At 37.4% G+C, this 15,080-nt stretch overlaps 1 protein-coding gene across 1 annotated transcript in view; it reads right to left on the bottom strand.

Moving 5' to 3' along the window:
* The window catches only part of tbc1d32 (TBC1 domain family, member 32), a 45,238-nt gene that overhangs the window by 27,119 nt on the left and 3,039 nt on the right, over nucleotides 1-15,080 (bottom strand). The window contains exons 5-17 of the mRNA XM_056269459.1: nucleotides 14,880-14,951; nucleotides 14,643-14,768; nucleotides 13,183-13,261; nucleotides 12,968-13,071; nucleotides 12,819-12,880; nucleotides 12,568-12,718; nucleotides 11,773-11,832; nucleotides 10,292-10,394; nucleotides 8,615-8,752; nucleotides 8,406-8,495; nucleotides 7,484-7,626; nucleotides 6,262-6,389; nucleotides 5,369-5,570 (exon numbers count right to left, since the gene is read on the bottom strand). Coding sequence (XP_056125434.1) covers nucleotides 5,369-5,570; nucleotides 6,262-6,389; nucleotides 7,484-7,626; nucleotides 8,406-8,495; nucleotides 8,615-8,752; nucleotides 10,292-10,394; nucleotides 11,773-11,832; nucleotides 12,568-12,718; nucleotides 12,819-12,880; nucleotides 12,968-13,071; nucleotides 13,183-13,261; nucleotides 14,643-14,768; nucleotides 14,880-14,951 — 1,458 coding nt within the window. The remainder of the gene's footprint in view (nucleotides 1-5,368; nucleotides 5,571-6,261; nucleotides 6,390-7,483; nucleotides 7,627-8,405; nucleotides 8,496-8,614; nucleotides 8,753-10,291; nucleotides 10,395-11,772; nucleotides 11,833-12,567; nucleotides 12,719-12,818; nucleotides 12,881-12,967; nucleotides 13,072-13,182; nucleotides 13,262-14,642; nucleotides 14,769-14,879; nucleotides 14,952-15,080) is intronic.

Below are 15,080 nucleotides of genomic sequence, written 5' to 3' on the forward strand. Positions count from 1 at the left end.
ATTTTTTTTAAAGAAATAGTACTTTTATTCAGCAAGGGTGCTTTAAATTGATCAAAAGTGACAGTAAAGACATTTTAATTTTTTAGAAAAGATGTCTATTTCATATAACGTTTAACATTGATAATAATAAGAAATGTATCTTGCACCAAATCAGCATATTAGAATGATTTCTGAAGGGTCACGTGACACTAAAGACTGGAGTAATGATGCTGAAAATTCAGCTTTGCCATCACAGGAATCAATTAAATTTTTTGAAATATATTCAAATAGAAAACAGTTATTTTTAAATTGTAATAATATTTCACAATTATTACTGTTTTTATAATCAAATAAATGCAGCCTTCAACTCGAAATGTGTGCTTTTACCTTTCATTCGTTTACGTTTGAATATATATATACACAGTATATAATGTAGCGACAACGAGAATGAAACCCACACAAGTGAAGCTGTCATACATAATCAAACACAAGAGGCGGCATATTCCAGATTACCCCGAGGCTATGAAGCCAGAAGACCCTTTGTTGTTTAACTAAAGGAAGGACGTTGTCAATGTTTTATAATTTGGCAAGAACAGATCTGTTCAGAAATGGTGAAACAAGAGGCCCTAACAAGAAGTCACCTGACCCCTGCGACTAGACAGACTGAACCATTCAGGGTCCCGAGCTAGTTTTCCCCTCATCAATTAGTACGTCTCCTTGTGGATGTCCATAGAAAACTACCCTTTTGTCTTGAAGACAACCATTTGCGAACTAAACCCTCACGTGGTACACACCACGAATGCGACAGATATGGCCATAAGGACACCCACACACACACACACACACATAAGGACTTTCCTCCATATCAAAATCCATAAAACTCATCCCAGAACAATTCTTGACTGACCCATAATCAAAATTATATAACATAACATAATTATATATTGTGTTAAAACCCCTGTATGTGTCTATTCTGCTTAGATCACATCTAAGTCATGTAATTGTTATAACTGTGAGATGCTGGAATGAAAGTGTCGTTTTTCCTATCATTATGCTCTTATAATCCGCTGTTCGAGCTGATGAGTAAGCAGACCACAGATAACACATGATTCACGATGAGAGGAAAGGGGGGGGATAGAAAGACCCCCTTCTCAAATAACCATATAGTATCTTATTGTCCGAATTCCAAATTCCTCCAGGAGGCGGGACAAACATTTTGAGTTTAAAATCTTAGACCCGAACACAGAATCTCTCTCTTGTGATGCTCTTGTGAGGCTCTCTTGTGTTCTCGTTCTCTTGTGCTCTCTCTGGTTCTCTGGGGCTCTTGCCCTCTGCTCTCTTGTGATGCTCTCTTTCGGCAGAACAAGCCGGGTGGAGCCGACGATGGTTATAGTAACCATGTAGACGCAGAGACAAATGACCCAAATCAAGATATGGGTTAAAACAGATTTAATTCAAGCCATCTCGTCACACTTTTCTTTCTTTTCTTAGTTTGTTTCTTTTCCGTTAAAAGTATCGGTTCTAAGTTAAGTTTTGCTGCAAAGTTTCGTTTAAAACGTTTCGACTGCAACACGCTTCCAACTTCAAAGACTTTCATCCATCCGCCAACACACCACGTGACTGGCTGCCCAAGATCTAGCAAGCACGAGGAGACCGCCAGCCAAAACCACGGACCCGGGGGACACCTTCACACCGACAAAAGGGAATCCCCAAAAGCAACGCAAGGACAAGCAAGTACCTCCAGACTTTTAGCTGAAACTGCACGTGCATTTTAATATCAAATTGAATTACCCGCCTAAGAAACGATACAAGGGTGAAATTAATTATTGATGGTTCGTTCAGGTCATGTCTTTTAAGTGCATATAGAAACTTGGGATCTCACCATCTAACTCCTAAAACTCATTCTTCCTCACTCTCTGTCTTTCTTCAACTTGTATGAATGCGTGTGCGTGTGTTTGTGTTATATTAGTTTTATGTGTGTTAGTCATAGGCTTATAATCAATAAAGTATTGTTTGTATTTGAAAAAAGAAGCATTACTTGTGTTATGTGCTTACAGATTTATTGTCTTGAACTTCGATCTAAGTTACCTATGCTTTGACCCTTGATTTATTTCTTAATTTAGCTGTTAGCTGGGAATTAGTCTTTCTTGGCCAAGAAGATATTATATTTCCTAGAATTAATAATTGTTTATGCTTTCCGTTCATTGGATGAACTGATAAACTGATCAAACTATTGATTTTGCTACAGTAAATTCTGAAAATAATTAAATTATTAATTATTGATCATAATCCGTTATGAATAATAATTAATTATATTTATACGTGCGTATAATCGCTACAATAATTTCATGTATATACAGTAACATTAATAATAAATGTAGCTGCAAGCAGCAATTAACAGGGGTTCAAGCATTTTAAGGCCTTTAAGCTCATGTATAAAACAATATTATGATTTATTTAGCAAGCATGTAACCACTTAAATCATAGAAGAAAAAAGACCATTTACAGCCAATATAGGCAATTTACCATAGGAAATATACTTTTAAAAGCTTTTTAACAGTTATAACCATTGGTCCGATCACGCGAAGGAGCTCCCTGATGGCCGAATTCTTTCGAGTTTCTCACAGACCTCTAGGGCCGTGAGTCAAACAGTCCCAGTAACTTTCGTTCTGATCGGCCTCCGTTAACCTTGTCTGATAGCTGCTCAAACTTCACTGGCCGCCTTTTTCGAGATACAGTACGTGAATGTCCTAAAGGCAGTCTTGGCACCATAGACAAAGACACCGCATTTTTAAATTTTGTCCATGTTATAGCACCAGCAAGTGGCCAGTCGCAGCGTCCTTTTTCACGCGACCACAGAATGAGCTCTAACATATATGTTTGGTGAAAATATCTCATACCGTTCACGAGTTATAGCCACTTTAGTAAAAATGGCTCCGTCTACTTACAACGTTTTGGCCCTTAAGAGACCGTGAATAGGAATTTCAATTTTTTTTTGTAATTATTGACAAATAGAATAAACAAATAGGTTTGGTTCCGATTGGGCCAAAAACCTAGCCTGGTTCTACCAGACTCTCGTACATTTCATTTGTACAGAGAGTCTGGCCTCGCTCCATTGAGAAACGTTTACTTCCTTGTAGGCGGGTTCTCTGTTAAAGTTCAAAACTATTGGATCTGCCCAGCGTCACTCAGGATCTGCCATAGCCAATCGCTAACGTGTGGTCGTGACGTATGTCATGCGCCGAAACCGGCTGGAAACAACAAGTCCGAATTCCATATTCATAAATCTAAATATCTAAATGCTAAACCTCTCTTTCTTATATTTGTGAAAGAATTTTAAAAATACCTCTTTTCAATTAAGTTGTCTGAGAACAAAAAAAGCCTTAAAAACATTATCTGTTTGTAATTATTTTCCTTTTTTCAGTGTCATGTAATTCTCTTAACTTGTTCATGTTTATTTTATATTATCCCCCTACTGTTTTATTTTTGTTTTGTTTTTATTATTATTTTTTGTTTGTTTTTGTATTATGTTTTCTGTTATTACTTGTGTATTGTTTTAAGCAATAAAAAAAAACAAGTCCGAATGATCAGAGGATTATGTTTAGAATAAGATGTCTGTCAACGAGAGCTGCATGTTTTGTTCATCGAATTTAAGAGTTCAAGGAACAATTCTAAATTCTAAATGTATATTTGACACTAAGGACAGTGATGTATTCAGTCAACTGTCGAAGCTGGGTGTAATCATTAACAATACGCCACTGCGGTCGTTTCGGATCTGCCGCAAATGCTGTACAGTGATCATCGTGCACGCCGAGCTGCCCAGCACAAACTCCTAACCTTTCTGCCTCCCTCACTTGGTCCTCCATTAGTGCAACAAGAGGAGACGACAACAACTATCGGCTTTGCATCCTATCGTTCGCCTTAGCTAACTCATTCACCACTAGCGGAGTGAGCTGGGAAATTAAACTTTTCCCGAACCCCGTGGGGAGGAGGGCCACAACATCATGGCCACCAACAACACTTAGCAAACATTGATCTTGCTCCGGCTTTAACTTCTGGATATTCGGCAGTTTTGCAACAACGGACCGAATAGATTTTCTCACGTCTTTCTCCGCTGCCATTACTGAACTCCAACTCAAACTGACGCGCTACATCAACGTCATCGTTCTCAGCCACTCCCTCTGTTCGCTGATTGGACCGGTAAAAAAATGATTTCTGGAAACCAAAGTCTACAGCACAATCCCAGACGTAGTACTGAAGGAAAATAAAATTGAGCGGAAGTGCGTAGGAGGGCGGAGCCAGGCTACCAAAAACCTAGGACTAGTCCGCAAAAGTAGGTTTTTCAAAAAATCCACTACGCTACGCGCTTGAACCCCTTAATATACACCTATTTCAAAGGTGCTATGACAGGGGCCGGCCACTGACACGAGAGGTGTATGGATTTCATTTAGATCAAGTCCCTCGAACTTGCACACAGATGAACATTTTGAGGCAATCATTCCTCATAGTCACACAGCCTGTTTTATTAAGTTAGGAGCTATACATTACCTACTATTATATTATGGTCTGTCAGAATACTTGATTGACAATAAATCCATTGAATGCACAGGTTATCAGTTGAATCCAAGTCAGTTGAATCACCATTGTATTTTAATGCGCTGTTTTCATTGAAGCGCACACACAGAAATCACGCTGTGCACACACAGAAACATTCAGGAGCACAGACATTTGTTATGAACGCTGCCCCGTGACTTTTAGTAATATGTAGCTTCGCTACTGAATCGCTACATTATATTTCTCAGCAACGAGGGCATTACATCACTATATTGAAGTAAATTTTGAAATAAATGCTATAATTTATTCATTCAAATAAACGTGATCTTACTTTATCTCTGTGTGCCTGATTCAAAGCGGAGCGAGGTATTTTACCTTCCAGTAAAATATTGCGCTGCCTGCAAACATCAATAACAGCTTTAAGTTCCGATGCTGGCAAATGGTCATGGTATAAGCGGGATAATCCACGGCTAGCTGTGCATTAAACGGTTTTAATGCATTTCACAGAGGCAACCTTTGGTTCTTCGCCTCCACGTCATGCTTAAAAATCGTTTATGCACAGCTAGCCGTGGATTATTTGAACCTGTGCTAACGCAAAGACCCGACAAACCGTTCGCAAGCTTCTGTGATCATCCCGCATGTGCCATAGGTTGCCGACCCCTGTGCTATGGCATAATGGCTAAAGATCTGGGCTTGTAACTGAAGGATTGTAGGTTTAAAGCCCACAAGGTCATCATAATATTATATTTACTAATTGTTAGTCTGGATAAAACAGTCAGCTAAAGAGTGCATTGGTAATAACTGAACTAGTGAGGCTAATGTGTATAAAGCTCACCGTTCTCCAGGCTTTAGCGATGCACTCATGTAGGGTGTATGGCCGTAGAACTTGCAGCCCCTCGCAGGTGTTGTACATCTGCCGACAGACGAAGATAAAGGCCCCGCTCACAGCAGTAGAAATCTCCAGCTCACTGAACACATGCAGCTCTTTTGCCAACAGCCTCTGAGTAAACTGCATAACCACATGTGCAGCTGAAATACTGTGGAAATAACAGCACAACATATTAGTACCATGTTATTCCAATTTGATAAAATATTGAAGTGCCTGGATCTGTGAATGTTAATTTAGAAATGGAAACTTTGATTTTAACTGCTGGATTAGTGTGGTGTGGTATAGCGTAGTGGATAACAACCTGGACAATTCTATTCTATATTATTCAACTTATTTAAACGTAAGAGTAGGTGCAGACATTTGTAACTTGAATGTGCAAGGCTTCTGGTGTCTTCGGTTTCCAATTATTTGAGCTGTACAGACAGTCTGTTATGTTGCTTGATATTGCAAACTGGTATTTGTTATCATATTATTTGTCTTTATTAATCGTAATCATAAACACACTGGTTTGTAGCGCAAATACTGCACTTTGTTATTCTTCTAGTTATTTACCTGTAGAATCTAATAAATCAGAATTCTCAAAGCTTACTTTTGCATTGCAAAATAAGGTGGATTCTATTTTAATGGCATTCATCTTTTGTTTCTTTTATAGAGTATGTTACAACTCATCTCACTAAAGACACTGGTGTCAAAGGGTCCTTTCTTTTATTAAGAAGCTCATCCTTTCATTCTATGCATGCTGATGATATATATGGCGCAAGTGCTGACTAGCCTGAGATGACACTAGCAGGAAGAAAAAATAATGAATGTAACCTGAGAGCAAAATTAGATTTACTTACCTTTCACCCTCGGCCGAGACGAGATTTCTGTCATAAAGCAGGAGTGATAAACCTCGTTCAGTGGTAGCGATCCTCGCCAGGGTGTCTGCTATGTGAGTCAGGGCACTTTCTAGGGAATTTAATTTGGGCTGCAACAAAAGACAAATTGAAAATGCTTGGGGTGAACAGTATAATGCATATAAAATGCTGCAGATGAGGTCTATGATGAGATGTTATATAGAAGCTTACAGTTTTATTTCAGGATTAAAATGAACAGGCTTCTTCTGTAGTGAAACTAAAAATATTCTGTTTACGTATTCAATGACGACACATCATGGAAATGGCATCAAATCCTCTCCTATATGTACGGTCATAGAGTTGCTCTAAAATCCATTTGTCCTATATACTGTATCTTTTGGACTTTTGAAATAAAATAGCACACTATGTACAGTACACTAACATTCAAAAGTTTGAGGTCAGCAAGATTTAAAAAAAAAAAGGGAAAGAAAAGAAATTAACCGGAAGGATGCATTAAATGTATGACAGTAAAGACCGTTTTCAACATTGATAATAATTTAAAATGTCTGATTTCTGAAGGATCATGTGACACTGAAGACTGGAGTAATGATGCTGAAAATTCAGCTTTGTCATTACAAGAAAAAATTATTTCATTCTTCATTTTCAATCTTATATTTTAATTATATTTTTAAAATGTTACTACTTTTATTGTATTTTTAACCAAATCAGTTCAGCCTTGATTAGCATAAATATTATTTCAAAAATATTAAAAAACTGTAAAAGTTATATGTTACACGTTACAAAATGTCGCATAGACATATTCTAATGTTGTGGGAATATAAATCGCAAAAATGTCTCGTTTTGAAATTTTGTCATGGTTGTACAAACCCTGTATAAAGTTATGTATGTATAGTAGTAGTATGTTACCATATGTATTTTTTTAAATAAATAAATACAATTAAGAAAAAAAAGAAAGACATCATCATAGAATTGATGTCAAAAACAACAACATATTAACATAAAACTACCCACATTAGCATGCCTATTCAGTATTCAGGAACTTTAGCCACTATAATGGACGAGAATGTGCACTATTTGAGAAGATCACACAAATAAATTCAATGAAAAAAGTAAAATACAGAAGTGAAGCAGAATTCACATTTCATAATTATGTCTAGACTCTTGATAGCACATGTGCTGATGGAAGTGTTCATGTTCAGCTGACCAGCTTTCCTTTAAGCAGGGTGATAACGGGAGCCAGCAGAGTCTCTATAACAGGGATTTGGTAGAGACACTCCACAGCACACTCAATGCGGTCACACAGGGTCCTTAACACCTCCATCACAAGATGAGTGGGAGACAGGGAGTCTAGAGAATACACAAACACAGACATACATACCTGTGATAACTCGTTGGGAGCTTAAAGAAACCTCTGTTGTTGGCCTTTAGTTTTACTGCAGATCTCAGTTAATGAATGATTTAAAGTGCAGCACAACATGTCCGACAAAGACAAACCAAGAGAAAAGTAGTCCTTTTAAAAAAGTCTACCCCTTTAAAAAAATGTATGTGCCTTAATAAGTGATTTACGCTACCTGGTTAAAGCCTGGTTCACCTGAAAATGAGAATTCTGTCATCATTTACTCCAAATTCGTATGACTTTCTTTCCTCTGTGGAACGCAAAATGAGAAATGTTGAATAATCTGATGGTCACTTTTTTAATACAATTTTAAAAAAATGAAGAAAGTCATACAGGTTTGGAACAACATGAGAGTGAGAAAATAATGATTTTTTATTTTTATTTTGGTGAACTAGTTTCCCTTTAAATAAGCATCCAAATCAATAATCAGCTCCACATAATAAGATAATCACTGGAACTGTATAAAGTGCAGTCCTGTAAGTTTTCTTGATAAGATTGAATAAGTTATCCTCCCAAGGAAGTGAGTAAGTTCATTAACCCGAGGAAGACATAATAGACCCTTGTTCTGATACAGTTGTGTCACTGTTAGAAGGATGATCTGGCACACCCATATTAGCACTAACATTTACATAAAAAGGTCATAAAAAAATCATACACTTAGACACACTCCTTATGGGCAGGCGTGGTTGAGTTAATCAGAGTTTATCACTTTGGTACTCTTATGACGCACCTGCATGTGGTGTCTCACCACAGGATGGTTTTGGGTGTTGGTATATGATATTGATCAGAATCACAACCAAGTCGGTCAAAGTTACCGGATCTGAAACAACAAGCGACAAGTTTAACACGTTTGGCACGTAGAGTTTAACACGTAGAGATTGTTTAGTGAGTCAGACTTGTTATTCTCAAAAATGATTGCTTCTTCCCCTCCAAACTTACCTCTCCGCTTCTTCACTTTAATGGGGAAAAGTTTCCTTCCATTAGTGTACATCACAAGCCTCCCGAGCACACACAGCGAGTGAACGAAATAAACAAACTCCAGCTCTTTAGAAGTGTAGAGAGTTCTCCGAGCAGGGCCTGAGGGGCAAAACACAAGAAGATCTCATTCGCAGAGCATGCTCTAAATGGATTCAGTCATTTGCATGTGACCTCCTGTTTCTAAATTAGCACTGAAATATAAATTTGAATCTTTACACAAACCTGAGTGCAGAAAGGTTGCATATTCAAAAAGCATTAGAGGAAAAAGTAGATGGGTTATTTACTGGGTCTCACAAAACTCGTAAAATAAATGTCCAAGTCCCATAACAAAAAGAAAGAAATATTAAACGGTTAGTTCACCCAAAAATGAAAATTCTGTTAGTAATTACTCACCCTCATGTTGTTCCAACCCCGTAAGACTTTCGTTCATCTTCGGAACACAAATTAAGATATTTTTGATTAAATCTGAGAGCTGTCTCACTTCTCCATAGGCTTCTATTGTAATTGAAACCTGCCGGCCCAGAAAGTCAGTAAAAACATCGTTAAAATAGTCCATGTGACTAAAGTGGCTAAACCTTAAGTTTATCAAGCGACAAGAATACCTTTTGTGCGCAAAAAAAACTAAAATAACGACTTTATTCAACTATTCATTTTCTTCTATGCAGCGCAGCGCTTCTGGGTTGTACGTCAGAACGTAGGCTCACTATTGGCCAGCATCACACTCATTACCAGCGTCGGCCAATAGTGAGCCTACGTTCTGAAGTAGCGCTGTGCTGTTACACTAGGTGAACTCACTCAGACAGAATTTTCATTTTTGGGTGAACTAACCCTTTAAATTATATAGACCATAGAAAATTTACAAAAGAATAGAATTTTGTATAAAAATGTTTAGGACCATTCATTTTTTTTTTTTTATTATTATAAATTTTTTTTATTGCATTCATCTAATGAGAATCCTCATTAGGAACAATAGGAAAAAATAATAAAAAATCTCAACAGTAAAACATCTGCATACATTACACTATTGAGACTATGTGTGTGGACTACTAAATTGCCATGCCAAATGGTGAAACAAAGAAAAATAAATATTTCACCAGTACATATTTCTGTAGTATTCACCCAGTAAGCAATTTTACAAGTAGTTTGACCTTTTCAAGATAAGGTAGAATGATTCCTCCGAAATATGACATCTGAAATCTATAGTAATACTACATGAGTGACCTTAAAGGAGAATTCTGTGGAAGAATCATAAACTGACCCTATTCACAGAAACTAGATAAGCGTCTTTTGAATACAGCTGATGTGTTACGAATATATTTACAGCTGTGGGAGGTTTGAAAGTCTGGTAGCTATGACTTGTGTATGCAGCAGAAGATAACGCAATCAGTCAATACTGTGTGTATGTTTGGGTGTTTTGTTTTTTCATGTGAATCTTCCAGCTACAATACAGAACCCGAATTCTGGGAAGGTTTTTCACTGTAAGTCCACAAACCCTTGGAATTATCTCTGGCAATGATAATCTAGCTAGTTGACCATGAGAGGACAGTCTGTAACAGCACACAGGGGAAAACATAAGCCAGGTTGTCAGATAAAGTATGATACTGCATGTGAACATTGTGGGCAAAAGTTCAGCCGTACCAATCTGCTGATGTTCCAGGCTGTGGATAATTTCCAAGGTTTCCTCTCTTACTGAATCACAGGAATCGAAGTAATAAATGCACTGCTGCAGAGCATTAACAATCTGGGAAAAAAGATGAATAATCACTTGAACACATACTATTATTAGAGACACTTGAAAAACTGTTCATTTTACACATTTAAACCAGCCAGTGAATATTGATTATGTTCGGAATAGCATATTATCTTACTACAAAGTATAAAACAATTGCAATGTACAGTATGAATATTTTTAGTTTGATGCCGCTAAACATGCTCCAGAGTATCTGCAATGTTTTCAAAATAAAATGTAAGGCTTTTTAAGACCTACACAAATTAAATACCATATGAGAGGGTGTCTATTTTATACTAAACCATTAAATGACGATTAAAAAAAAAACCTAAATTTAAACAACTAGTTCAAATACAGGTTTTGACAAATTAATTAATTAATTAATTAATTTCAGCATTTAATAATAATAATAAGTTTTATTTATATAGCCCCTTTCCAGGGCTCAAGGACACTTTACAATGCACAAGCAACAATAATGGCAATGGACAATGATAACAAACAAAACAACAGTAGGTTGTAGGTCAACAACAGATGAGAGTAAAAGTACAGTAAAGGATAATTATGTAGATGGGGCAGCATACAGCATACAATCAGACACAACAAAATGTAGTGGTGACATTCAGAAAATAAATGAGTTTTGAGTATTCAGAAATAGTATTAACACAACAGAGTGATCGGGGGAGAGAGTTCCATAGTGTGGGTGCAATGACACTGAATGATCTGCCCCCCATTGAAGCTAGGCGATGCCAAGGGACAACGAGAAGGCTAGAGTCGTAGGATCGTAGAGAGCGAGTCGGAGTGTAGGGGTGGAATAGGTTACAGAGATAGGGGGGAGCCAAGCTGTGCAGAGATTTAAAAGTGAGCAGGAGGATTTTGAATTTAATACGGTAAGCCACTGGAAGCCAGAGAAGATCGTACAAAATTGGGGTGATATGGGCAGAACGTTTGGTGTGAGTAAGTATTCTAGCAGCAGAGTTTTGAATGTATTGCAATTTGGAATTGGAGCTAGCAGATAGGCCAATGAAAAGGGCATTACAGTAATCAAGACATGATGTGACAAATACATGGATGACAGTTTCAGCGTCATTGATTTAAACATTCACATTTAAATCATATATACATATAGAGATATATTTAAGACTTTTTATGCCCTTAAATTGAATGAAACTGAATTAAGGACCTTTTAAGGAGCCGCGGGGATCCTGGCTCATCATGTGACAACAATGCAGTATAATATTGTTTGAAATTGTCTATTGTAGTGCTGTACATATTATAAAAAAGAATCCAGTTTTCAGTATGCTAGTATTCCATTCTCCCTGGATTTTATGGTTAAGGCTAGAAGTTAGCGTTCACAACCATTGGTTTGTGCATACCACATAGAATAACTCACCAAAGACTTGTATTTCCTCTCAAGAAGTCTTAAGACAACGGTTCTGCTGTAGTAGCCATGCTAGAAAACAATATTTAGACATCAATTTTAATGGTATTCTGATCGTTTGAGTAGAAAAACATTTTTTAAATCAGTATTGGTCATATTTTCCAGTAAACATACCTAAACATCCTTAAAAGAAGATACATTTACTTGAGAAGCAAAACTGAATTTCAGAGAATATATCTTGAATTGTGTTTTATTTGTTTTTAGTGTAAAAGGCCTGCTTCACACCAAGAACATCAATCAATGTCAATCAATCATTAAATATCAATCTATATATTGGACATGGAAAAACAAAAATTCTAAAGCTGTGTTCACACTGCTGAACGCCTAGTGGGCGTTCTCACTACTGGTTTAGTAACATTTACGAGTGACATACTGTACATGGATGTTATTCCATGTTGTAGACACCAAATCAGTTTTCTTGTCGTTAGAGTATAGGAAAGTTAAAGTGCTAAAACAACTTCTCCATCTTGCCGCTGACACTCTCCACTACAGGATGCAGTGATGAATTACGTGCGGTCAGCTGACAACACTCCTATTGGTTGTCGTTCCCGGAAGTCACTCTTCACACTTGCATTGCTGAACACTACTACATCCTGTCGCCAATGGTCACTGTCGCTCATAACGACGGAAATCAACACTGGGATCATGTCGCTTTGTTGCTGCATGTCGCTGGCAGTGTGAACACAGCTTAATTTAGAAAATGGCATTCGTGTGTTTTGTTTATTCTTTGATAAAAACTTGGCTCACCATCCATTTCTTAAACCAGGTGGCTTTGATATCCAGCAGAGAGATTAAGTGTATAGGCTCTAGGGATTTCTCTGAGCCGGGACTGCTCATGCCTTGTTCAGAATGCAGAGCGAGAAGAGAGAGGGTGTTCTCAATTATTTCCTCCATGTACCTAGAGCACAGGATGAAAACTCATTTATTTTCAAGAATCTGACACAATCAAGATATAGTATACCATATTTGGGAAATGGGATTGAAACATGAAAGCTCACTTCTCAGGATGTCGTATCCAAAATGTTGTCACTTCCTTTTGAAAGTCGTTCATTAATCGCATCTGGAACGACCAAAAAGAAAGAAGTTCATCTATATCCAAGCTACCTAAACTTTATTCATATGCAAGGAGAAAAGAAATGACATATACCTGTTTGAGGAGACGGGCCATATCTGGTCTGTTCGCATCAATACTTGAAGAACCGCTGGGAAAACTCAACTTGTGATACAGGAAATGAGCCTCCAAGCTTTTTGCTGAAAAGAGATGGTGACACTTCATGAGAACGAATTGACAGACTGTTCATTCTCATATATACTGAATATTAAAGCATATTGCATCTTGCTAAAGTAAGTTTAAACTATTACCGATGCTAGCGTAGATATCCTTAGTCACATTTAATGGAGAAGACGAAAAGGTTTTTGCAAAAAACTGGAGGACTTTATCCTGTGAAAACAGAATATGTTCATGACAGTGTTATTTTAGTATCATTAAGATATTAATTAAAGTACCTCAATTATACTTTTAGTTAGTTTTAGTAATCATGTTGTCATTTTTATTAGTTTTTAGTTTTTGTCTTTTTTTATTTATTTCAGTTTTAGTTTAATTATTTTAGTACATCAAATTAAACTACGGTAAATTAAAATGAGAAATGTTGCTTGGCAACTAGCTGACAGAAAATATGTCTAAAGGCTGGAATACACTGCACGTCTTTTGCTCATATTTTCAGATTTACGAGGCGACAATAGTTGCAGAAAGTCTGTGCCATTCTGCAGATTTTGGGCAGTTGGAGTTTTTTTAGTTTTTTAGCTTCAGATTAGGATTCCATCCAGTTGAAGGATATCAAAACGTTTGATATTTTGAGCCGATTTTAGAATACATATCGTAGTGTATGATGTGTAGCTACTGAAACCAAAGCTGTCCTCTATCTACCAGTGTTGCATTAAAATGCAATACAAATACAATAACAATCCAAAAGCAAATTAACAGAACACAAGTAACAAATTAGCCTCAATATTTGACTCATCAGCTCAGATAAAACAACTGACCGCGCCACTCACCTCTAACTCCCGTTGTAATCTGTAGAGTCCATTACAACCGCACCTACCCACCCAAGACCGCATCCAAATGCGCTTGGCTCGTTTTTGTTTTTTTGACTCTCTCAGCAAACACAGTCGCTACAACTACTGTGGTCATGATGCCAAGGCCTGGTTTCACAGACAAGGCTTAGATTAAGCCAGGATAAGGCCTTAGTTCAATTAGGACATTTAAGTAGTTTTTATAAAGGTGCATTAAAAAAAAACATCACTTGTGTGCATCTTGAGACAAAACAATGGCAGTGACATATTTTAAGATTTGTCAGTGCAAGTTGCTTTCAGTTAAAACAGCTCAAACTTGCATTTTAGTCTGAGACTAGGCTTAAGACTAGAAATAAGTGTATTTTTTAAGCCTAGTCTGTGAAACCGGCCACTAGTGTTTTCAAATCGGGTCAGATTTTAAAAGTTCTGTAGTGTATTCCAGCCTTAAGTTATTTCTGTTTAATTTTATTTCAGTTCACATTTATTTTATTTCAAGTGATGAACATATTTTTTATGGATTTAGTTAGCTATAATAACCCCGATTCAAAATATTTAATAAACTCCCACATACTGTGGGATTCAATACTAACACTGGAACGGGTCATGGCCTCCCGTTCCACATGAAACCACTTCTCTGGAAACTGCTTGAAAATGTTGGCCCTCATATTTCCACATTAAGCAGCTAGGGAAACAGTTTTGCTGTTTGGACCATGGCAAAGGTCAGTGCTTATTTAGCACTTAGCTCTTACGCTGAGCTCAGGGTCAGGGTCAGTGAGTGCAGCAGAGAGGTTTCGGCGCAGACCAGTCCAGCTTTCACAGCTCAGGACATCAGAGGGAGGGGCATAGCACAGAGACTGCAAAGCTTCCCAGCGAACCTGCAGTTAAAAACATCAGGATGGCGGCTTCATGCTGACTCAAAACCACAGTTATCTCCTTTCTATAATTGAAACAATGGCAAGTGGCTAAATCAGAGAAGGAGCTTTCACCTCTCGTGGTCTACCGGGGTCAAGCTTCTCAGCGATGACTTGCAATTGTTCGTGTTTGATAAATGCATAGCTCTACGTGAAGAAATCAAAGACATCAGTTAGTGATTCAGTCTATGGTATGAAAAGCTGAGGTAAACACTGGGATATGCTATGTCAAAGAAAACACTGGAGCCCCTGTAACTTATTTAAATGAATACAACA

Source organism: Rhinichthys klamathensis, unplaced genomic scaffold, assembly GCF_029890125.1.
Source record: "Rhinichthys klamathensis goyatoka isolate OS25496 unplaced genomic scaffold, OSU_Roscu_1.1 h1tg000281l_1, whole genome shotgun sequence".
Taxonomy (NCBI): Eukaryota; Metazoa; Chordata; class Actinopteri; order Cypriniformes; family Leuciscidae; genus Rhinichthys; species Rhinichthys klamathensis.